Genomic DNA, 23,216 nt, shown 5'->3' with positions numbered 1-23,216 from the left:
AAAGTTAGGTTTTACATGTATATATGTATGATAAGTAAGGCGCATGACCTCGTCACATGAGTGTCAGATGGGAAGGTCAAGAAATGTCACCACCAAAAGCAAGGGTCGGGTGATCAGAGGCAGAGGTTAGGTCATGGCAAATGAACTTGTTCGTGTTGACATTTCTTCTGATTATGAAAAGATTTGATATATACAGACCGAGGCTAATGGTAATACTATTCTGAAAGGTGTGTTTGATAATACTACTTTCTATATCAGTGTACCAGTGAATGACAAGATACAATTTTCTAAGCGTTGTTCTAGTAAGTAGGGTGGCTGATTTGTTTTTAACAAGTTTCTCTTTGTATTGCGGCTTTTAAATGCAATATTGATACCATTTTCCTTAAGTAGTTGGGGAAGTCCTTAGAAGTTGTTGTGATACAGTAGTACTAGATGATCTTTCATGTTATACGGTTCCTTGTGTTTTGAGCTAAAAAAAAAAATATATATATATATATATATATCTTTCTGGCACTGTGCAAAGATTCGTCAGTGAAGGTCTTGAAATACACTTTGCCTTAAGGCGAATGAAGTTTCATAAATTTTGCTGATTTCACCAGGAAGAAGTACCCATGCTAAGCTCTCAAATATTAGCTTTTAGTCATTATGAAATCATTCTTTTTTTTGTATCGAATTCAATTATATTTTTGTACTCTCCAGTTGATGCATTTTACTTAGAAGGTATTACGAGGACCACTTTGGAAACAGGTTTATGTAATCGCACTTTATGTGCTACTGTTTGTAAAAGAAACTTTTATCTTAGCAAAATATACTTAATTGTTCTTTCTCGTAATATGCAGATGTCAATACTTTTTCTTTTATTACCGCACGCATATTTTCTCTTAGATTGAATGCTTTAGTGAGTGTGTTTTTGTCGATATCTTTTTTTTTTAGCTGATCTCCATCTTGATTTACGTTGTAGTGTGAAACTCGTCTATCTGTCATCAGGTGTACAGATTATCTTTTGAAGTTTCACCACAAGGTGTCAACAGGTCTGGCTGGCCATGGTGCACAGAACCTTATTAGCTTGACAGTATCTTCCCGGGACATCGACTATTGTAGGGGTTCCCGATACTATTCTGTTTTCCTACCTGTCACTGACCTTATACAAGTTGATGTTTCGTTTCGTTGCTTATGACTATGGACGGAAGTAAACAATCGCGACGGAATGATCTAAGAGGAAATTGTATAGTTAAGAGAAATTGAAAAACAAAGTGCCTTTGCCTTTTTTATGACAATAAGGTATGTATGTGTGCTTTTCAGATTGATGAATTATATTTTTTATACAAGATCATTGAGCTGTTAGGTAAATACTGACTCACGTGTAATGGTAGTATTTCGAGACGTAGATATCAATTAATGTTGTAAAATTAGATGGTTTGTTGATCAAGACAGTGACAGTATTCGTGGCAGACATGGGTAATTGTTACCTTCAGTGTTGCATCATTATCAGTTGCTTGACGCTGAAGAAAATCATGAGTGACTCCGAAGGACGTTGAAGGGGAGGGAAAACGTAAATGATTATTGAATGTTTTAGCTCCTCGTCATTCCTAGCTCTGAATACTGAGAATTCTGAAATGTTTGCATAGTGTTGTAAGAATATAATTACAGCTGCAGCGCATGAGTTGGAACATTATGACTAATTGATAAGGTGATGAGTTATGTATATCATGTGAAATGAATCAAGTAATGTAAAAATAGGCAATTATATACACTTGTGAGATATCAACTCAACATATGGAAACCTCACATAGCCGACGTGATGGCAGAAATATACTGATATATTTTCTCTTACTGAGGATCACGCTGTCGTATGTTTATATATGTTTTACATCATGTTTGTCTTCCACTCATAAGTGGAATACAAAGTTTGACCTGGTTACTGAGCATTAAGGTAAATCTTGACTGTTAGGAAGGGTAGGTGAGGTTTTCATGGGTCCTGTTGATTTATATAGTTGCAGTAACTACTTTTACATTAACTGACTCACAGTTTTCTTGATATACTGTGCTTCTGGCCCCCACCAAGGAAATTATATGGTACCATGTACATATTTAGTTTTTACTCAAAGATGATAGAGATATGTAACAACACTTCACAGTTACCATTTGTGGTAAAAAAAAATCACAAGCCTATATATCTTATCTTTCATATGAATATGAAAAATACTATAGATCAGCTCTCCACGAGTATTCTTATAATCACAACAAACTGTTTGAAAGCACCAGAAATGTATGTAGTCTTTTCCCAAAGCTAGTTTCACTGTGTAAGTAAAATGGACTTTTACCATGTAACTTTTGGTTAAAGTCTAGAATAGCTCCTCATTGCAGTTGCTTTGGTTATTGAGTAATTTTGTTCTTAAAACTGTTCATTTTTGTTTGGGTTTTGAAATTTGTCGTTATAGAAATTCCCACTGGACAATTAAGCACAAAACTGCAGGAAGTAAGGCTAGAGTAAATTTTTTTAATCAGTACGATAATATTCCATATGTGATATCTTTTATTGTTACCTCCTCTACCAAGCATATTTTTGCCTTATTTAACCCCACAGTTTCCCTGAGCTTCAATGCCCTCCCCATTATTCATTGATAAGTTATTCAGTATCATAGGATAAGAAAAAATGACTTCAGTCAATACCTCTCAATATTGATCCATTACCTACTCAAAATGTAACTGATTCAAATGAATTCTTTGAAATTTCACAAGTAATAAAAATGTATCACTGAAGTTCACTTTTACCTAGATGCACGTAAACTTTTAAATTTTCCTGATAAGGCTAATTATTGAATTGTCAAAGTAATTGAGACTGTGGAATGTTATATGTGATAAAACCTGCATGTGATGCATTTTTTGGCAGGTGATATCATTCTGTAAAAAGATCAAATAACATGTTCAGGATATTTTTCTTAACCTTACAAAATTCAGCTAGAGCTAACATAATCTAAACAGATGTAACCAAACCTAGACAAAGCTAATGTGACCAGAGCTAATCTAATGTGGCTTAAACATGGATAGTTATGGAAGAAAATTCTAATTTTGTATTATGGCATGATCGCTTTGTGAGTTTTGCATTTTTTCTTTCTTACTTTCTCACCAAGTCGTTACATGCTCACCAAGTTGTTACATACTGGATTATATAAAAATCTAGAAATGGCTTGATACTTGCAATCAGTTAGTATGTGGAGAGGTAAGAGAGGTATCAGCAGTAGTGATCAGCAAGAACTATCATGGCAAAGGTAAGAGGAAAGTTAAAATTAAATGCGCCGTAAATCTCATTTTGTAATCTAGGTTACTTTGCCTATGCATAGTTTCAGTTGTGACGTAGATTTGTCTCCTTTATTTCAGGCACAAAAATGGAGCCTTGCATTGGGTGGTCTGCAAAGTACTATGAAGTATCACCCATTATTGCTTCAGATGATCAATACTGGGAGATTTTAGCGTGACACAAACTTATGGATTTTTCAGTAAAGTGTTGTGACAAGAGTGTATCTATTACATCGGTTTCATTATATTAGAAAATAGAATTTCTGAAAGAGAGTGCTCATAATGGGACTTACTGAATGAGTGTTAACTTGCTCTTCCAGTCCTCTAACCACCTAAATAAGGTAAGAGTTGTTTGTTCACTTAAGGTCAAAATTAAACCAAACCTAACCTGGTCCAGCCCAGGATTCATTTCTTTATTCATAATGAACACTAGTAAACTTCACAGGGCAATTTATTGTATGCAAGAAATGAAAATTTATGGATTGGAGAATAATGGCACTAACCTTCCCTGCATCCTACAGTCTTAGATAAGGTCCACAAAATTACAAGTGCTTTGAAGATTAGGGAGAGTTTAGGGCTGAATATAATGAATCCCAAACAAATATGACAACTAGACCTAATCTAACCTATTACAGCATATTATAGCTCACAAGGAACATGCTTTATAATTCTTCAAAACTTAACCTACTTGCCGTATGCCACAATGTTGGTTCACTCTCCCTCTTCTGTTGATATTACTTTTGTTTTTGCTTTCAATATCTGGCTGCTTGTTTGCCACCACCACTAGCTAAACATGCAATACTCAGCAAGCTGAGGCATCACATGACTACTGTGTGGTGGGCCATTTTGTTAACAGTTTCTTTCCATATGCTTTGAAACTTTGGAAGTCTCTACCCTCTCATGGCTTTCCCAATGATTATGACCTGGCACATTTTGAAATACAGTTTTTCTACTTCTTAACAAAATTGTTAAAAACTTACTCTTGTCTCCTCTTTATCCCTTTCATAAACCTCTTTATATTTCAATTAAGGCCCAACCTTGATGTGGACTTTAGTTCGTGAATGGAGCTTCCAACATAAAGAGAAAAGAGAAAAAAAAGATTACTTCAGTGGCATCTATTTCTCACCTTGTTTATGTTTATAGAGTACTGTAACAGTAGGCAAGGTCCTTGAGCTAACAAACCCATATTTCCTGGAAGGGTATACCCTGTGGTAAGTGAGTAATGACAAATTCTTAGGAAAATAAGGAACTACTGATTTAACTTAGATTGGAAATAAAGGTGAGTGAATATTACTAATTTTTTTAATTGATGAACTTTTACAGGTAGATATGGAAGACAGTGATTCATCTAAAGTATTGCCTGGGCAAATGGCTTTGCAGGTGGCTAAACGCTTACCTGGAAAAATGGCCCTGCAAGTAGCTAAACAAAATGAGGAGGTCTTTAAAAAACCAGTTCAACAAGCACCTCGTAAAAGAAAAAAAGTCTTGGACGAAGAAACTTATTTAAAAGTGAGTGTTTCTTGTATTTTTTATTGAATGATAATTAACTGATATGTAACTCTACTTGTGTTGCCATGTCCATGTCATAATTTGAAATGTGTCATTTTTAGATCATAGAAAATAAGTCCTTTGTTCAGATCGTAGCCATGAAGAAATTTTTTGCTAATTTCTTCATTGTTGTGGAAGTTATATGCTAATATTTAAGGTAACATGTAGGTCATTAGTCACATAGAAGTTAGCAAGGAGTGGTTGTGATGAAAGATTTGTCCTTACTACATGAAGATTTTACGTTATCCAATTCTTTGGGTATCATTTTCAAGAATACCATTTTTATTAGGAAGTTCATTAGAAGACAACTTGCTCTTTATTTAAAACTGTCTCTCATGTGAGTTTTCTGCATTTTATGATAAAGGAACTTTATCTGTAAATGCTATCATCACCAAGCAAAAAAAAAACTATGCATACAAAGTAAATATATCTAGCAAACATGAAGATTTATTTTATTCACATACACTTTGTAGTTATTTAGAGGAGTGTGTCATCTAGTCATAAAGGGGATTGGGAAGTTCCTCACCTTTCCTTGTCAACGAAATTCAGGTCAAAGACAACTTGCTTTATCACCTCACCCTCTCTCACTCCTCAGTTTTGGCCCATTTATTTGCCTCAGTGTTGTTTCTGTTTCTTTTCTATGTCTCCCTCTATATTATCAGTGATTCACTCCCAGTTTACTGGGGTAAATCAGGTTCTCACAGCTTCCACATCACAGACTGATTTTATCATGAACTCCACTCCTGTAATTGAATACAGAAATGTAACTTTTGTGAGGCATCACTGGACTCCACCTCGTATGGTTGCATTGTGAGTGAAAAGTCAGCTCTGATGGGGTTGTATTATCGGAGTGCAATCTTGTTAAAGATCTTCTCACTCCAAAGGAGTCCATCCTTTCCTTGCTAGTGGTGGTAGCACAACTTTGAAGCTGCAGAAAGCCATGGAAAAGGGGTACATGATAATGATATGATAATAATGATTGTAATGATAATTAGCAACAGTAATACAAGTAATGATAAATATAAATAAGGATGATATTGGTGATAATAATGATAATGCTTTCTGTGAAATTGATATGGCAGAAGTGGGGTACCTAACCCCCACCCGGCAGGCTGGCAGAGCCGGAACAACCAATTCCCAGGTAGAGATTTACTACCCTTCACATTAATATCCATTTATAATCTGAACATATATATTTTTCAGCTACTTGACCAGCATTACATTTCCTTTGAATTTCAAAACTTAACCATTTTCTGAATCCCCCATCCCAGTCTTTAAGAATTAACCTCCAGTATTGTCATTTTTATCTGCAAACTTTCATGAATTATCGTAAGCTTGTCTTGAGCAATCTCTGTTTAAGGATGATATTTCACATGCATATCTCTCCCCATATCAGATTGATATTCTTGTAAATTTTACATGTGAGATCATTATTGTTAGGTGATTATGCTCCTTTTTAGCTCACCTATTTAGGGTTAGCAAACCTTTTCTTATAGAACTATATGTTTATGCATTGGAACAAGATACACATCTTCTGTCTGTGGCTGTATTCATTCCAGTTAATGTACACTCAAGCTGTATTCATCATTGCTACAGCACTGATGTACCGTTATTTATGATGTACAGAATTTCCATTGTTTATTGAAAAAATTCATATATAATTGTTTAAAAAATTTTTGAAGAACCTTACATGTTTGTTTGGCTGTCACATAAGTTTGGCAGTCATTTGAACGTAGAAGTAAGAGTGTGGAAAAAGAAAATGGCTTTGCCTCATTACAGAAAGGAGAAGGAATTTTTAGAAAAACATGAAGTTTGGCAATGGAAGGAAAGCCATCTGATATGCTGTAGAATAGTTGTGGCCAAAAGAAGCCATTGGTTGAAGGGAAAATCCTTTTATTTCTCTTACAACAATGCTTTTACAGGTACAGTATCTGAGTCCAGATGGATTAGCACCTATGTATCTTTTATATTTGTGACCTAGAGTTTTATTACAGAAATTCATTTTAAAGATCTTTATTATTCAATTACAGGAGGTAGAAAAAATAATGGAGAGAGACTACTTTCCTGACCTGGACATCCTAAAGGAAAAGTTGGAGTACTTAAAAGCAAAGGAAACAAATGATGTCGTTAAGCTCAGAGAATTTTACTCCAAATATTCAACAGGAAAAGCTCCTGTGGCACAGAATGTTGAGGATAGCCCAGCCACCTTTGAGACTCCAGTTGCTGGGCATATGGACAATGAGAGGAGTGAAACCCCCGTAATGAATTATGTGGAGGATGAAATTGTGGAACCTGTAGCTGATACAAAGAAAAACACTGGAGATGAGAAAAGCTCCCAGAGTAGCAGTGAAGTATCACTGGATGAGTTCCTAGAAAAGCATACGAGTGAAGATAATGAAAGTTTTGAGCAAATAATGGAGGAAAATGAAAGACGATTTAGAATGAAGGTAAGATTTTCTAGTTCAAGAAAAAATTTGCCAAATTTATTTGTTACTTTGAGTAAAGCAAAGATTTTCATGAGAATTAGCTAAAGATATGTTGAACTGTCAAAGTGATTTATAAGAGATGGATGATTAGTACATATGAACCTTGTAGCAGAAGTGAGATGAGTGCTTTAGGAGGAATGGAGTGTGTGCATCAGCAAGTTTGATGGGAAGAATCGAGAAATAGAGATGGTTAATTTGAATATCAAAGAGGATGTTGTGACTGTTGAGGATATAATTGAAAGATATGGAGTTGTCTCTGGTAACAAAAATGAACAGCTGGTGTTGTGGGCTGAAAAAGGACTGGAGATTGGGTATGCTTGGTTTAAAAAGGGACATACTTAAGTATATGTGAGTGAGTGAGGTTAATGGTCAGCAGATGTTATTGGATTGTATATTCTTTGGTAGGTGTTCTAAGGACTTTTGGATGTAATTGTGCTGAGAGAGGCATGAGAGTATTGTGAAGCTTTAGGAAAAGAGGGATTGACATGGGTGAAAGTGAGTGAGCTTGGAAGAGAGGCTTCTGTAATGAGATTCCAGGAGAGACTGGGTGAAAAATGGCAAAAGGCAAGAGTAAATGAAACTGGAGGAGTATTTGAGAAAAGGTAGCTATTTCGAGAAGCAATGCTTACATGTGTGGGTGAAGTGTGTGGCATGCAGAAATTGGAATTTGGTCATGTGAGAATGGTATTGAGCGGTTAGATGATGAAGTTGAATTGCAAGTGAAATAAGAAAAAGGTGTGTGTGTGTGTGTAACCTGCAGGGAAAGAGTGCAGGTGATTAGGTGATGTACTAGAGAAAGTGGAAAAAGGTTAGGAACAGCTATGAGTAATAGTTAGGGGAGAAGATTGGGAATAGTGGTAAGAGGCAAAGAATAGGTGAAGAAGAGGAGAGGGTGCTTTGAAGGAAAGGACTGTTGAACGTAGTATTGGATAAGAAGGCAGGAAAGTGGTTTTGGTATGTGGAGATAAAAGGAGTGAGAGACTCATGGCAAATGGCTCTGTGAAAGAGAAAAGGTGATAAAAATCTTGTATGAATTGAAGTGTGGCAAAGTAGGTGGAGTAGATGGGATATCAATTGAATTTCTTAAGAAAGGGGTGACCAGTGTTGTTGACTGGTTAGTCAGGATTTTTGTGGTATGCATGGCTCAGGGTGAGATGGAGAACTAGTGGAATGCCTGTATAGAGCTGTTGTATAGATGGAAGGGGGACTAAAGTAAGTGTTCAGATAACAGAGATGTAAGTTTGTTGAGTATTATGTAGAAAGATATGTGGGAGAATGGTGATTTAAGAGGAGGATGGCATGCAAAAAGCATCAGAATGGGGAGGAAGAAAGTGGCTGTAGGAGGGGTAGAGGATGTTTGGACCAGGTGTTCACTTTTAAAGGATTAGTATTTGGCATTTATGGTTCAGAGAAAGTGTATGATAGGATTAATAGAAATGCTTTGTGGAAGGTGCTGGTGTGGGAGGAATGCTGCTAGAAGTAGTGAGGAGTTTTTATCAAGAGAGTATGATGTATTTTCATGTTTTCAAGAAGGAAGAGAGGATAATGAATGACTTCAGGTGAAGACAGATATGTCTTAAGGATTCATATAACCATGGTTGTTTAATATGTCTGTGGATGGGATGGTCACAGTGGTAATGTGAGTTTTGGAAAGAGGCATGTCTGCAGTCAGTAGGGGGTGGGGTGGCCAGAGATGAGTCATTTGCTGTTTGCAAGTGTCATAGCTTTGGTGGCACATTTGAGTGAGAATGTTTGCATCTGAAAGAGTGTGTAAAAGGAAGAGGTTGACTGTGAATATGAATAAAAGTGAGGTATTGAAGTTTAGTAGGGGAGCGATATAGGTCTGTATAGTTGTGAGTTTTAGTGGGGTGAACTTGGAGGAGTGAGTTGTTTTAGATTCTTAGAGGTGGACATGGCAGCAGATGGAACTATGCAAGAGAAGGTTGTGGGTACATTGAGAAGTATTTGGAAAGGGAGGTCACTGACTTTAAGGGCAATGATCAGTATGTTTGATGGCATATTAGTTTCAGCGGTGATGTATGTATGTGAGGCGTGGGCCTGAAATGAAAAAGTGCATGAGAGAGTGGATTTGTCAGTAATGAAATGCTTGAGGGTAATATGTGGTATAAGGAGGGTTCATTGAGCAACAGATGTCATGGTAAAACGGAAATTTGGTATTTAAAAGAGTATGGATGTAAGAGATAACGTGCTGAAATTGTCTTTTATATGTATATGACTGTATTTTTGTGCATTAAAGGGACAGAACTCTGCACCCCATTTCTTTGAAATTTCTTTTACTATTGCATATATAGTTTCATCACATGGCAATAATTTAAAAGAACTTTTCATTTTTTTAACAAGTTTCTTGCTTAGGTTCTTGCTATTATCTCAAGTTACTCTTTCTTTGCTTTTCTCGTGTGTGCTTTCGTCTTTTCCTAGTACAATACTAACCCTCACAGTCACCCAAGAAGATTGATAGATATGATGTTTCATATGGTGTTGACAATGGTGTAAGGACATGTGGAGCGTACATTTTATTGGGGTGAGTGTTGCAAGTACATAGTATTTTTACAAGGATTTTCATAACTATATGTGGTAATGTTACACAGAGAATGCAGGATAGACAAGTATGGTTGAAATCTTTCCTTGGTAAGAAAAAATGCAGTATCATGCATAATTTCAAGTCTGACAGAGTTAGGCAGGATCAAATCAGGTTGTATGATGGCAGTGTATAGGTTAGCATTTTATTTTTTGATGGTATTGGACTAAAATTATAAATGTGAAAACATGGGGAATAGCTGTTAAGTTTAGGTATGTATGTTTGTTTGACTTTACTTCCAAGAGAAATCAAAGTAGAAAATGGAGGCTACTGATGAAGCTGCTTTAGTGAATTTGAGTTACAGAACTGTGAATGCAGTGGAAGTTATCATATCTTATAGTGCAAAAATTTCTTTTCATACAAGGTTGATTGTATTTCATGAATGACAGCTTTTATTATTTCTTTATATACCTCATTCTTAAGATGGCTTCCTTTACTTGTAATTTGTAATAAATGTGGAAAGCAGTGGATGCTTTATGAATAAGATTTTCTTTTCACTCTTCTCATGAAGCATGCGTGGATGTTTGAGGCAGAGGAGAAGCACAACAAGGAACATATGCCAAATTTAGTTCTTCAGACTGTTGAGCAACAGGCAGAAGCAGCTTTCCTGGCCATTACAGGCACTTCAGTACAGAAGGACACAAGACCCAAACAGTTAGAAAACTGGAAATTCTCAACTTTTAGTTCTGTGATGTTTGTACCTGATGGTAAGTAATTGATTGTGAAAACATGCATGGGTTCATAAAAAGAACTTCTAAGGATGTTGATTTATAAGGGATAGAAGGAATGAAAAGAGTACTAGTATGCAAATTCAATGTAATCTGTGTAATAATGTTGGTTATATTGTGTATCTGTTTGTGAAAAAGTTTCATAACCAAAAAGATGTAATGAACCATAAGCTGGGCAACTAGGGTGTCATGATTATAGCCTTAATTGCAATAGCAACATCACAGCAGCAGCAGTGGTGTAGTTAAGATTAAGGTGTAGGGGACATGTCCTTGGCCTGGCTCACTGGGATGATTCAGGTTATGGGAAGTAGGGTCAAGGGTGCTGTAAAGATGAGGATGAAGAGAAGATAGCCTTTGACCTGACCCCCAGAATGATCCAGGGTAGGTTTGAGCTTGGCTGCAGATCAGCTGGAGAAACTAGTAAATGTTGGTGATTATGAGCTTATAACCATCTACTCATACTACTTTTTTCTGCCAAGAACTTTAATATTTTGTATGTTTAATCCTTAAACTGTGACGTACATCATTTGTGTGTTAAGAGTCAACTGTGATATACATCATATGAGATGAGATTTCAGTGCCTCTGTTTTGAATTGTTTTTTGCTCCCAAGAGCTGGCTGCTTGTGTGCACCACTAGCTAGACCATGCAATGCTAAGCAAGCTGCTGTGTCACATGATTACTGTGTGGCCATTGGCAACTCACTGGTGGACCATTTTGATAACTGCCTCTTTTCCTACTCATTGAAGCCTTGGAACATTCTGCCTTCTCATTTATTTCCCAATAACTATGACCTAGCACATTTTATGAGACAGGTTTTCACTTCCTCCAAAATTCGTAAATACTTTCCCTTGTCTTTTTTTTTTCCATTTCATAATTCTTTGTGTTTCATTGAAATCCCAGCCTTGATGAGGACTTTTGTTCAAGACTAGAACTTTCAACATGAAAAAAAATCACCCCACCTAAGCAAAATACACGTAGCTAGATTATTTAGTTCTTCATTTTTTCCCCCTTAGGTTCAATCATCTGTTCTTGATACTGCCTTGCTAACTTGGGAAATGGCGAATGTGTTTTGCAAAAATATAATAATACTTGATCGCTGTTTCCTAATTAGCAAGGTAGTGCCAGGAAACAGATGAAGATGTTACTGGACTCTGCCTACTTGAGGATACACCATGAGAGAAAAGTCGCCTTTGGTTTGGTTGTATCATTGGGAATACAATCTCTTTAAAGAACTTCTTACTCCAAAGGAGTCTATGTTTCTCTGCTACTAGCAGTACCGCAGGAGCCTTTTATAAAGTTTCTGGATAACACCAGGCCTCTTTCATAGAAATTGGTCCTGGGTTAGTTATAACTGAATAATAAAAATAATGTATGAATTAGATAAAGAATACTTCCCACATAGTCCTTGCATGTTGTAGGTGACAGAGAGGGGTGGAAGCAGGGGGGCTGAAAATGACAGGGGGTCACATACAGTGAAAGCCTTGTAGGTGACAGAGAAGGGTGGAAGCAGGAGGGCTGAAAATGATAGGGGGTCACATACAGTGAAAGCCATGTTCTTATGGGGTTGTTGCATAGGAAGATATTGATCTCTTTTGACAGATCAACATTGTCGATAAAGTGAAAAAGTATGAAGCACTTTTAACACAGTTGGCATGGGTTGATGATGTGTTTAGATGATGTTGTAGAGATTTTTTGTACTTTTTCCATGTCACTGAGTTGAGAATGGAATAATTATGATAGATAGATGCACTTTCTTAACATGGAATTTGATATGAATATGTACATTGATAACAGGCATCTATGTAAGTAGTTTTCTGCCTGCATTTAGTGTAATTTTGTATGCAACATTCCTGTTGGGTCTTAAGGTTATGGGAGTCTTAAAGTTATGGGGTTTCCCATTGAAATTTTAAACTTAACAGCAGTAGAAGGTTTATAATGTAAAAAATATCTAGTAAAAGTTAAGTTGTATGCAGCTTTTATGAATCTGGAAAAAGTATGTGACAAGAGTTGATTGGAATGCTTTATGGCGTGTTAAGGATGTATGGGGTAGGGGTCCAAATCTTGGATGGTGTGAAAGCCTTCTGTAGAGTAGCAAATGCATATGCTAGAGTGGATGGAGAGTTGAATGAACGTTTTAGTATACATGTGGGTTTAAGACAGGGCTATGTGATATTTGACAGCTCCTTGAACTTGGCTAAAATTATATTTGTTTTATTTTTATGTTAAAATGAGTTAATCTTGTATTTGTGTCTTTTTACAGGAATCTCACCTTCACAAGAAAAGAAAATTGAATTGGCTAAGCACAAGAAAAGGGAAATTAGCCTGACAAATACACGCTTTGATGGGAATCCCTTTACTGAAACACTAAGTCAGGCTGCCATGTTAGAGGCATCAGCAGTGCAAGCCAGCAAGAAGGAAGGGAAAGTTGGTGTGGATGGTGAGTTCTTACTAAGTATTTAACTATTTGTACAGTGTGGGGAGAGAGAGTTCTACACTTATGAGGCCCCATCTCCAGAACTTTCTGTCATCAAGTAGCAATTTAAACCTTGTCTAAACTACCAGCATTCATTCTGTCCTTGGTTAGTTTATTTCAATCATACATCACCTTAGCGTTAAACCAGTTCTTCTTAATGTCCTTTTTAACTTCATTTTTGCCATGGCCCCATACTGGGGTATCCCTAAAATTTATGGGTTGTGTAGTTTAAGGGCTAACTTATGTTTTCTTTTTACCATTTTGCTAGGAACTTCCTAAATTTGGGGGCCTCCTTTAGGCTATATTAAAAATTTAGGCAAAAGAAAATTGTTTTGTTATGGGAAATCTATTTCTGAGGGAATAATTGGTATACATGGGGTGTTCAGTGTTGTAAATGGAAATGGTGAAGAGCTTGTAGATTTATGTGCTGAAAAAGGACTGATGATTGGGAATACCTGGTTTAAAAAGCGAGATATACATAAGTATACTTATGTAAGTAGGAGAGATGGCCAGAGAGCGTTATTGGATTACGTGTTAATTGACAGACGTGCGAAAGAGAGACTTTTGGATGTTAATGTGCTGAGAGGTGCAACTGGAGGGATGTCTGATCATTATCTTGTGGAGGCTAAGGTGAAGATTTGTATGGGTTTTCAGAAAAGAAGAGTGAATGTTGGGGTGAAGAGGGTGGTGAGAGTAAGTGAGCTTGAGAAGGAGACCTGTGTGAGGAAGTACCAGGAGAAACTGAGTACAGAATGGAAAAAGGTGAGAACAATGGAAGTAAGGGGAGTGGGGGAGGAATGGGATGTATTTAGGGAATCAGTGATGGATTGCGCAAAAGATGCTTTTGGCATGAGAAGAGTGGGAGGTGGGTTGGTTAGAAAGGGTAGTGAGTGGTGGGATGAAGAAGTAAGAGTATTAGTGAAAGAGAAGAGAGAGGCATTTGGACGATTTTTGCAGGGAAAAAATGCAGTTGAGTGGGAGATGTATAAAAGAAAGAGACAGGAGGTCAAGAGAAAGGTGCAAGAGGTGAAAAAAAGGGCAAATGAGAGTTGGGGTGAGAGAGTATCATTGAATTTTAGGGAGAATAAAAAGATGTTCTGGAAGGAGGTAAATAAAGTGCGTAAGACAAGGGAGCAAATGGGAACTTCAGTGAAGGGCGCAAATGGGGATGTGATAACAAGTAGTGGTGATGTGAGAAGGAGATGGAGTGAGTATTTTGAAGGTTTGTTGAATGTGTTTGATGATAGAGTGGCAGATATAGGGTGTTTTGGTCGAGGTGGTGTGCAAAGTGAGAGGGTTAGGGAAAATGATTTGGTAAAAAGAGAAGAGGTAGTGAAAGCTTTGCGGAAGATGAAAGCCGGCAAGGCAGCAGGTTTGGATGGTATTGCAGTGGAATTTATTAAAAAAGGGGGTGACTGTATTGTTGACTGGTTGGTAAGGTTATTTAATGTATGTATGACTCATGGTGAGGTGCCTGAGGATTGGCGGAATGCGTGCATAGTGCCATTGTACAAAGGCAAAGGGGATAAGGGTGAGTGCTCAAATTACAGAGGTATAAGTTTGTTGAGTATTCCTGGTAAATTATATGGGAGGGTATTGATTGAGAGGGTGAAGGCATGCACAGAGCATCAGATTGGGGAAGAGCAGTGTGGTTTCAGAAGTGGTAGAGGATGTGTAGATCAGGTGTTTGCTTTGAAGAATGTATGTGAGAAATACTTAGAAAAGCAAATGGATTTGTATGTAGCATTTATGGATCTGGAGAAGGCATATGATAGAGTTGATAGAGATGCTCTGTGGAAGGTATTAAGAATATATGGTGTGGGAGGAAAGTTGTTAGAAGCAGTGAAAAGTTTTTATCGAGGATGTAAGGCATGTGTACGTGTAGGAAGAGAGGAAAGTGATTGGTTCTCAGTGAATGTAGGTTTGCGGCAGGGGTGTGTGATGTCTCCATGGTTGTTTAATTTGTTTATGGATGGGGTTGTTAGGGAGGTAAATGCAAGAGTTTTGGAAAGAGGGGCAAGTATGAAGTCAGTTGGGGATGAGAGAGCTTGGGAAGTGAGTCAGTTGTTGTTCGCTGATGATACAGCGCTGGTGGCTGATTCATGTGAGAAACTGCAGAAGCTGGTGACTGAGTTTGGTAAAGTGTGTGGAAGAAGAAAGTTAAGAGTAAATGTGAATAAGAGCAAGGTTATTAGGTACAGTAGGGTTGAGGGTCAAGTCAATTGGGAGGTGAGTTTGAATGGAGAAAAACTGGAGGAAGTGAAGTGTTTTAGATATCTGGGAGTGGATCTGGCAGCGGATGGAACCATGGAAGCGGAAGTGGATCATAGGGTGGGGGAGGGGGCGAAAATTCTGGGGGCCTTGAAGAATGTGTGGAAGTCGAGAACATTATCTCGGAAAGCAAAAATGGGTATGTTTGAAGGAATAGTGGTCCCAACAATGTTGTATGGTTGCGAGGCGTGGGCTATGGATAGAGTTGTGCGCAGGAGGATGGATGTGCTGGAAATGAGATGTTTGAGGACAATGTGTGGTGTGAGGTGGTTTGATCGAGTGAGTAACGTAAGGGTAAGAGAGATGTGTGGAAATAAAAAGAGCGTGGTTGAGAGAGCAGAAGAGGGTGTTTTGAAGTGGTTTGGGCACATGGAGAGAATGAGTGAGGAAAGATTGACCAAAAGGATATATGTGTCGGAGGTGGAGGGAACGAGGAGAAGAGGGAGACCAAATTGGAGGTGGAAAGATGGAGTGAAAAAGATTTTGTGTGATCGGGGCCTGAACATGCAGGAGGGTGAAAGGAGGGCAAGGAATAGAGTGAATTGGAGCGATGTGGTATACCGGGGTTGACGTGCTGTCAGTGGATTGAATCAAGGCATGTGAAGCTTCTGGGGTAAACCATGGAAAGCTGTGTAGGTATGTATATTTGCGTGTGTGGACGTATGTATATACATGTGTATGGGGGGGGTTGGGCCATTTCTTTCGTCTGTTTCCTTGCGCTACCTCGCAAACGCGGGAGACAGCGACAAAGTATAATAATAAATAAATAATTTCTGAGTTGTCTGAGTTTGAAATTATCACACAGGTAGTTTGGTTTGTTGTAACTCAGAATTACAAGATTTCCAAAAGTACTTTACATATGCAAAATTGGTAATCAGCATTCTTACAGCCAGTCACAGTGATATTTATCAACTCTTTTCTTCACAAGAATAAGGATTGTAAGTAAACTGGAATTTGATAATGTTTGATAGACAACTTACGGGTTCATACCTCCCGACTTTCTGCAGCTGCTATATTTTTAGTTAAATCAGAGGAAGGGCTAGATGAAATAGTGTCCTAGTTTGATGATGTATGTAGGAGAATGTAGGTGAAACCATATGTAATTAAACATATGATGATAGTTTTTGAAAAGTAAGGGGAGGGATTCAGATTGTAAAATCAGTTTGCATGAAGAACTAGAAGTTTTAGATGAATTTGAGCATGTGTGAGCAAAGTTTCCTGAGGATGGGATTTCAAATGATGAAGGTGAAATTTAAATCATGCAAGGGAAAAAAGATGGTGTGGAATGAAAGTGCCTGTGAATTAAAAATTAAGCATAGAGTATGTTTACTCAAAGGAGTACTTTTCTCATTACTGATGTGTGGTTGTGAAACCTAGGTAAAAAGTAAGAGCAGTAGAGATGGACAGTTTGCAGAATATAGTTGGCATTAGAGAGGGAGATAAAATGAAGATATTAGAATATGTGGTATGAAGTCATTAGAAAGGTGGTTGAATGAGTCTTTTTAGTATGGTATGGCTATGTAGAATATGCTTCAGTTAAAAGGTATTTATGGATCCAGAGAAAGCGTATGTTAGAGCTGATGATGCTTTGTGGAAAGTGTTGTGTATGTATGGTGTGGAAGGAAAGCTGTTAGAAGCAGTGAGGGATTTTTATCGAGAGAGTAAGGAATTTGTGTGAGTAGGCAGAGAAGAAGGTGAGTGGTTCCAGGTGAAGGTGGGTATACAGCAGGGATGGGTGATATCACAATGTCTTTGATTTGTGTATGGATGAAGTGGCAAGGGAGGAAAATGTAAGGTTCTTGGAGAGAGGGGCAGCTATGCAGTCTTTAGGGAATTAGGGGGCCTGGGAAGTGAGTCACCTGTTTGCCAGTGACTTGGCACTGGTGGCAGATTTGAATGAGATACTGCAGATGTTGGTATCTAGTTTTGAGAGAAAGTATGAAGGGAGAAAGTTGAGGGAAATTGTGAATAGAAACAAGGTTATTTGGTTTAGCAGTGCAGAGAGACTGGTTAGTTGGTATGCGAGTTCGAATGAAGAAAACTTGAAGTGAAGTGTTTAGATACTTAGGATTACACTTGGCAGTGAATGGAATGATGGAAGTGGAGGTGAGTTACAGGGTGGATGAGGAGACAGAGGTCCTGGGAGCATTGAGGTTGTGTGGAAAGAGGTCACTAATTGGGAGGAAAAGAGTGGGTGTGTTTGAAGGTATGGAGTCCCAGTGATGTATGGATGCGAGGCATGGACTGTAGATAAGAGGCAACAAGCTATCAGTGGACTGAACCAGGGCACATGAAGCAGCCAAGGGAAACCATGGAAAGATATGTGAAGTATGTTGTAAATAGGAGGCTATGGTTGTAGTGCACTACACATGATAGGTACTAAAGAATGAATGTAAGCAAATGAGGCCTTTTCTTCATCTTTCCTTGTGCTGCCTCACTAACATGGGAAACGACAAAAAATTATGAAAGAGAAGAAATAATGTAAAATATGTGATGTGATAAAAGATACAATTAAGAGTGGTAGAATACAGAAGAGATGTAGTGAGAGAATTGATTTGGGCAAGAGATATATCAGATAAAGATATTAGAAGTGGGGATTATGTACAATGGAAATATTTTGTGAATGGAAATGGTAGGAAGAGACTTTGGCTTCAACAGACATATCATCATTGTGCATAAAGAGAAAAATTAATGAGTACTCTTGTAAGTATTCATGATCATGTTTCTCAGTTCACATTGAGGATGTGTTTGTGATACTTGCCTTCATCCATTCCTGTCGCCACTCCACCTCACAGGAAACAGCATCACTACCCCCTGCTTCAGCGAGGTAGCGCCAGGAAAACAGATGATAAAAGGCCACATACACATACATTCATTCTCTATCCGTCATGTGTAATGCTCTGAAACACAGCTCCCTGCCGACATCCAGGCCCCAAAGACTTTTCCATTTTTATCTTTTTCTTTTTTCTTTCGTACTATTCACCATTTCCCACAATAGCGAGGTAGCATTAAGAACAGAGGACTGGGCCTATGAGGGAATATCCTCACCTGACCCCCTTCTCTGTTCCTTCTTTTGGAAAATTGAAAAAAATGAGAGGGGAGGATTTCCAGCCACCCGCTCCCTCCCCTTTCAGTCGCCTTCTACGACACGCAGGGAATACGTGGGAAGTATTCTTTCTCCCCTATCCCCAGGGATATTTTGTCCATTTTTATCATTTTTAGTATTATCATTATTATTATTATTTTATGAAATTATTATTAGTTATTTATTGGGTATTGATGAGTTTGATTGTATTTTTCAGGCAAAGAACTTGGGAAAGAGACTCCAAGGGTGAATGGCTACAGTTTTGTTACTGCCCCTTCTCCTGTTCCTGGGGTGGATGCATCTCCCTTAATGACCTGGGGAGAGGTTGAGGGAACACCTTTACAGCTTGATGGTAGTCAGACACCTCTCTTGAAAAAGCATACACCAGGCCCTTCTTATAGGATACCCCAAGTGCCCAACAGGTATATTTTTATGACTATCATTCATTTATTCATAATTCTTTCCTCTGTTACTCTCCTGCAAGCATAAGATGTATTCCTTAGGGATTTCCAGTGGGTTGGTACCAGCCTTCGTTCACCCTTCGCAAACCACAACATTTTCCTAGTGCAAGGTCTTCCAAGTACTTTCCCAGCTGCAAGTGGATGGGGCATTTGAATCAGATGGCATAAAGAAGTGTGACTGAACTTGGTCCAATCCTTGTTTGCCTATCTCACCTCTTTCTATAAACCAAGACAAATCCTTCCATTTGGCAGCATCCTTTGATGCTGCCCATCCAAAAGAAAGTTGACTACTCTAACCCCTCCAACCCTCTCTCATTTCTCTCACTACTTCTGTCTCCAAAGTCTCTGAAACTCTCCTTAACTCTCACTTTCTCAAAGACTTAGACCTTTATTACCTTTTTCTGAACACCAGTATGGATTTTGTAGTGCTGTCTACTTGTGATCATTTCTTCAGTGTGAGTCATCTCCAATACTCATCTCTTAGGGATTTTAGTGGAACTTTCCATGTTGCCCATGTCATCTCCAAAGCATTTGACATGGTGTGGCATAAGTCCATGCTTTCTTAATTCCCTTTATTTTATATGTGCAAAGCTCTCAAATTTACATGGGCACTGGAGGCACACACTAAATGATCACTAATGCCAGGGAAGAATTGCACTTATTTCATCTGTTTTCTCCAATATTCTTCTGAATATGAAGATGATTATTAATTCATGCATCAGGTAAGAACCTTCGGAAAAGAATTGTTGAAAAAGTGTATGAAAGTACAATTTATTATATAATTTTATCGATGATAAGTTGAATGTTTTCAGACTAAGTTGAGTAAGAACTAGGCAAGGATTCCATCTCCTTCGGCAGTATATCATCTATGTTTGTAAACATGCAGATGATTATTGATAAAAACCTTCTGAAGGGAATTGTGTAGACAAAATATATGAGAAGTACATACTACATCATTGATTATATGTTGAATATTTTGAAATGAAGAGGATTACAAACATTGGCAGGAAATAAGACTATATTCTGTTTCACTTATTTTCCCCAGTATTCTAAAAATATTTACAATTAGTTATTCATGTATTGGGTATGAATTTGCAAGAGAAATGTGGAGAAAAGATGCATAAAAAATACAGTTTACTGTATCATTCACTGATTATAGCAAATCCAACTCGACTAACAATTTTTCCTTTTTTTTTTTTTTTTTTTTTTTATACTTTGTCGCTGTCTCCCGCGTTTGCGAGGTAGCGCAAGGAAACAGACGAAAGAAATGGCCCAACCCCCCCCCATACACATGTACATACACACGTCCACACACGCAAATATACATACCTACACAGCTTTCCATGGTTTACCCCAGACGCTTCACATGCCTTGATTCAATCCACTGACAGCACGTCAACCCCTGTATACCACATCGCTCCAATTCACTCTATTCCTTGCCCTCCTTTCACCCTCCTGCATGTTCAGGCCCCGATCACACAAAATCCTTTTCACTCCATCTTTCCACCTCCAATTTGGTCTCCCTCTTCTCCTCGTTCCCTCCACCTCCGACACATATATCCTCTTGGTCAATCTTTCCTCACTCATTCTCTCCATGTGCCCAAACCATTTCAAAACACCCTCTTCTGCTCTCTCAACCACGCTCTTTTTATTTCCACACATCTCTCTTACCCTTACGTTACTTACTCGATCAAACCACCTCACACCACACATTGTCCTCAAACATCTGATTTCCAGCACATCCATCCTCCTGCGCACAACTCTATCCATAGCCCACGCCTCGCAACCATACAACATTGTTGGAACTACTATTCCTTCAAACATACCCATTTTTGCTTTCCGGGATAATGTTCTCGACTTCCACACATTTTTCAAGGCTCCCAAAATTTTCGCCCCCTCCCCCACCCTATGATCCACTTCCGCTTCCATGGTTCCATCCGCTGACAGATCCACTCCCAGATATCTAAAACACTTCACTTCCTCCAGCCTCTCACCATTCAAACTCACCTCCCAATTGACTTGACCCTCAACCCTACTGTATCTAATAACCTTGCTCTTATTGACATTTACTCTTAACTTTCTTCTTCCACACACTTTACCAAACTCCGTCACCAGCTTCTGCAGTTTCTCACATGAATCCGCCACCAGCGCTGTATCATCAGCGAACAACAACTGACTCACTTCCCAAGCTCTCTCATCCCCAACAGACTTCATACTTGCCCCTCTTTCCAAAACTCTTGCATTTACCTCCCTAACAACCCCATCCATAAACAAATTAAACAACCATGGAGACATCACACACCCCTGCCGCAAACCTACATTCACTGAGAACCAATCACTTTCCTCTCTTCCTACACGTACACATGCCTTACATCCTCGATAAAAACTTTTCACTGCTTCTAACAACTTGCCTCCCACACCATATATTCTTAATACCTTCCACAGAGCATCTCTATCAACTCTATCATATGCCTTCTCCAGATCCATAAATGCTACATACAAATCCATTTGCTTTTCTAAGTATTTCTCACATACATTCTTCAAAGCAAACACCTTTTATTTTTCTTTTATTTTTTTTTAATTTTCCAAAAGAAGGAACAGAGAAGGGGGCCAGGTGAGGATATTCCCTCAAAGACCCAGTTCTCTGTTCTTAACGCTACCTCGCTAACGCGGGAATGGCGAATAGTTTGAAAGAAAAAGAAATTTTTCTTTCAAACCCCTATCTGTTTGTACATATTGCATATGTTTCAGTCTTCACTGTGATTTTTTTAGCATTCAAGGAAACAGTATTAAGGTGTTGATTAAGCTTCAGATCCTTAAACTGTTATTTACATTGAAAAAATTGCAAACTGAAATTCAGTGACAGAATTGCACAATTTTTCAGCCTCTATCATGCTAGTTTAGGCAGTGTCTGTGTACATAGAATTTTGAATCATTCAAAAGCTTAAAATTTTTATATCCTTTATTGTCAGAGACCGTCTTGGGCATAAATTAGCTGAACAAGCAAGACTGAAACAGAGGAATAGAAAATCCAAGGTAATACAGGCAACTAAACACAACTTAGGCACACCTTCAAGCAAGTTCAGTCAACAGTCATCCTTAGAGAGAGTAACATCCATGTCACCAGCTGCACGAAGGCTGCTTACAAACAAGCTTGGAGTTAGACATGGCACAGACAAAGCCCTACGAGCATCATACACACCATCTCCTAGTATTCGACATGGATCAATCACCCCAGGTGCAATAACACCAAATATTGTCTCCTTTACTCCCACAGGAGGAAGTATTACACCAAAAACACAAACTCAGAAGCGAGTAACAGGCCCAGGAGTTGAAGGTGAACTATCATTTGGTCTTACAGACAATTTGCTGGATCTACCAAAGCGGTCCAAAAATATTTCTCCGCAAGAAAGTAGCAAGGAACAGAACTCAAGGAAATGTGCTGCTGATTTCTTTTAGCCAGGTTTTGTGTTTAGTGTCAAAAGATATTTGATAAGTGAAAGTGTGTTAATAAGTGAAAGTGTGTATTGTATATATATTATACATTAGCGTCTTTGTATTCTGCAACTATAAATTAGATTTAAGTAGATGTGATATTGTCTTTGCATTATTGAATACAGTATTATGTTATGCAAAGCAGAAAACCATTTGATATATTTATTTAACCTAAGTAAAACCACTGTTTCATAATTCGTATGGCATGCTGTTTGTAGAACCATGAGAACAGGAATGAAACAATTTACTTCCATCTTGTAACAAATGAGAAATGTGTTTTATGTTCATTGATTGATAAAGAAATAAAAGAGTAAATAGAAAGTTTTTAGGAAAATATCACTAAGTGATATTTAGTTGGACAGGAATAAAATTTATTATAAGCAGTGGTATATAAATAAAGACTCAAGAAGTTTAGAACATGGAGTGAATTATTTGATGAACTGCTTTTGGTATATGTACCATTTTGTTTTGTAGTCCATGCCCTAAGGGCCTCATAGCTAACCATACTGATTTTCATTAGATCATGTCTGTCTTATTAAATGTTATGATTTTACAGTGTTTCATTTTAAATTCATTATATTAGTGCTATGTTTTTTGGTAATAATCAAGTTAAATGTACAGTACTACCCAAGTACAGCTTATGTTTCCATATTGTACTTATTTATTGTATGGACTTTTTTCTAAATGCATTTATATTCAAACTTGCTCATGCACATTTACTTTCTGGCTGCCATTCACATGTTACATATATTAGTATCACTTCAAGAAC

General features: G+C 37.9%; 1 protein-coding gene across 1 annotated transcript; it reads left to right on the top strand.

Annotated features, from left to right (window-relative positions):
- Nucleotides 1-1,142: 1,142 nt before the first annotated feature.
- On the top strand, nucleotides 1,143-22,998 carry Es2 (ess-2 splicing factor homolog). Its single transcript, XM_071664048.1, has 8 exons — nucleotides 1,143-1,281; nucleotides 3,382-3,641; nucleotides 4,624-4,809; nucleotides 6,879-7,295; nucleotides 10,445-10,640; nucleotides 12,923-13,099; nucleotides 18,709-18,913; nucleotides 21,925-22,998. The coding sequence occupies exons 2-8, from the start codon at nucleotides 3,597-3,599 to the stop codon at nucleotides 22,409-22,411; spliced, it is 1,713 nt and encodes a 570-aa protein (XP_071520149.1). The 5' UTR covers nucleotides 1,143-1,281; nucleotides 3,382-3,596; the 3' UTR covers nucleotides 22,412-22,998.
- The last annotated feature ends 218 nt before the right edge of the window (nucleotides 22,999-23,216 follow it).

Source organism: Panulirus ornatus, chromosome 8, assembly GCF_036320965.1.
Source record: "Panulirus ornatus isolate Po-2019 chromosome 8, ASM3632096v1, whole genome shotgun sequence".
In the NCBI taxonomy this organism is placed as follows: domain Eukaryota; kingdom Metazoa; phylum Arthropoda; class Malacostraca; order Decapoda; family Palinuridae; genus Panulirus; species Panulirus ornatus.
Note: the sequence above shows the minus strand (reverse complement) of the source record. Positions and strands in the feature narration are given on the sequence as shown.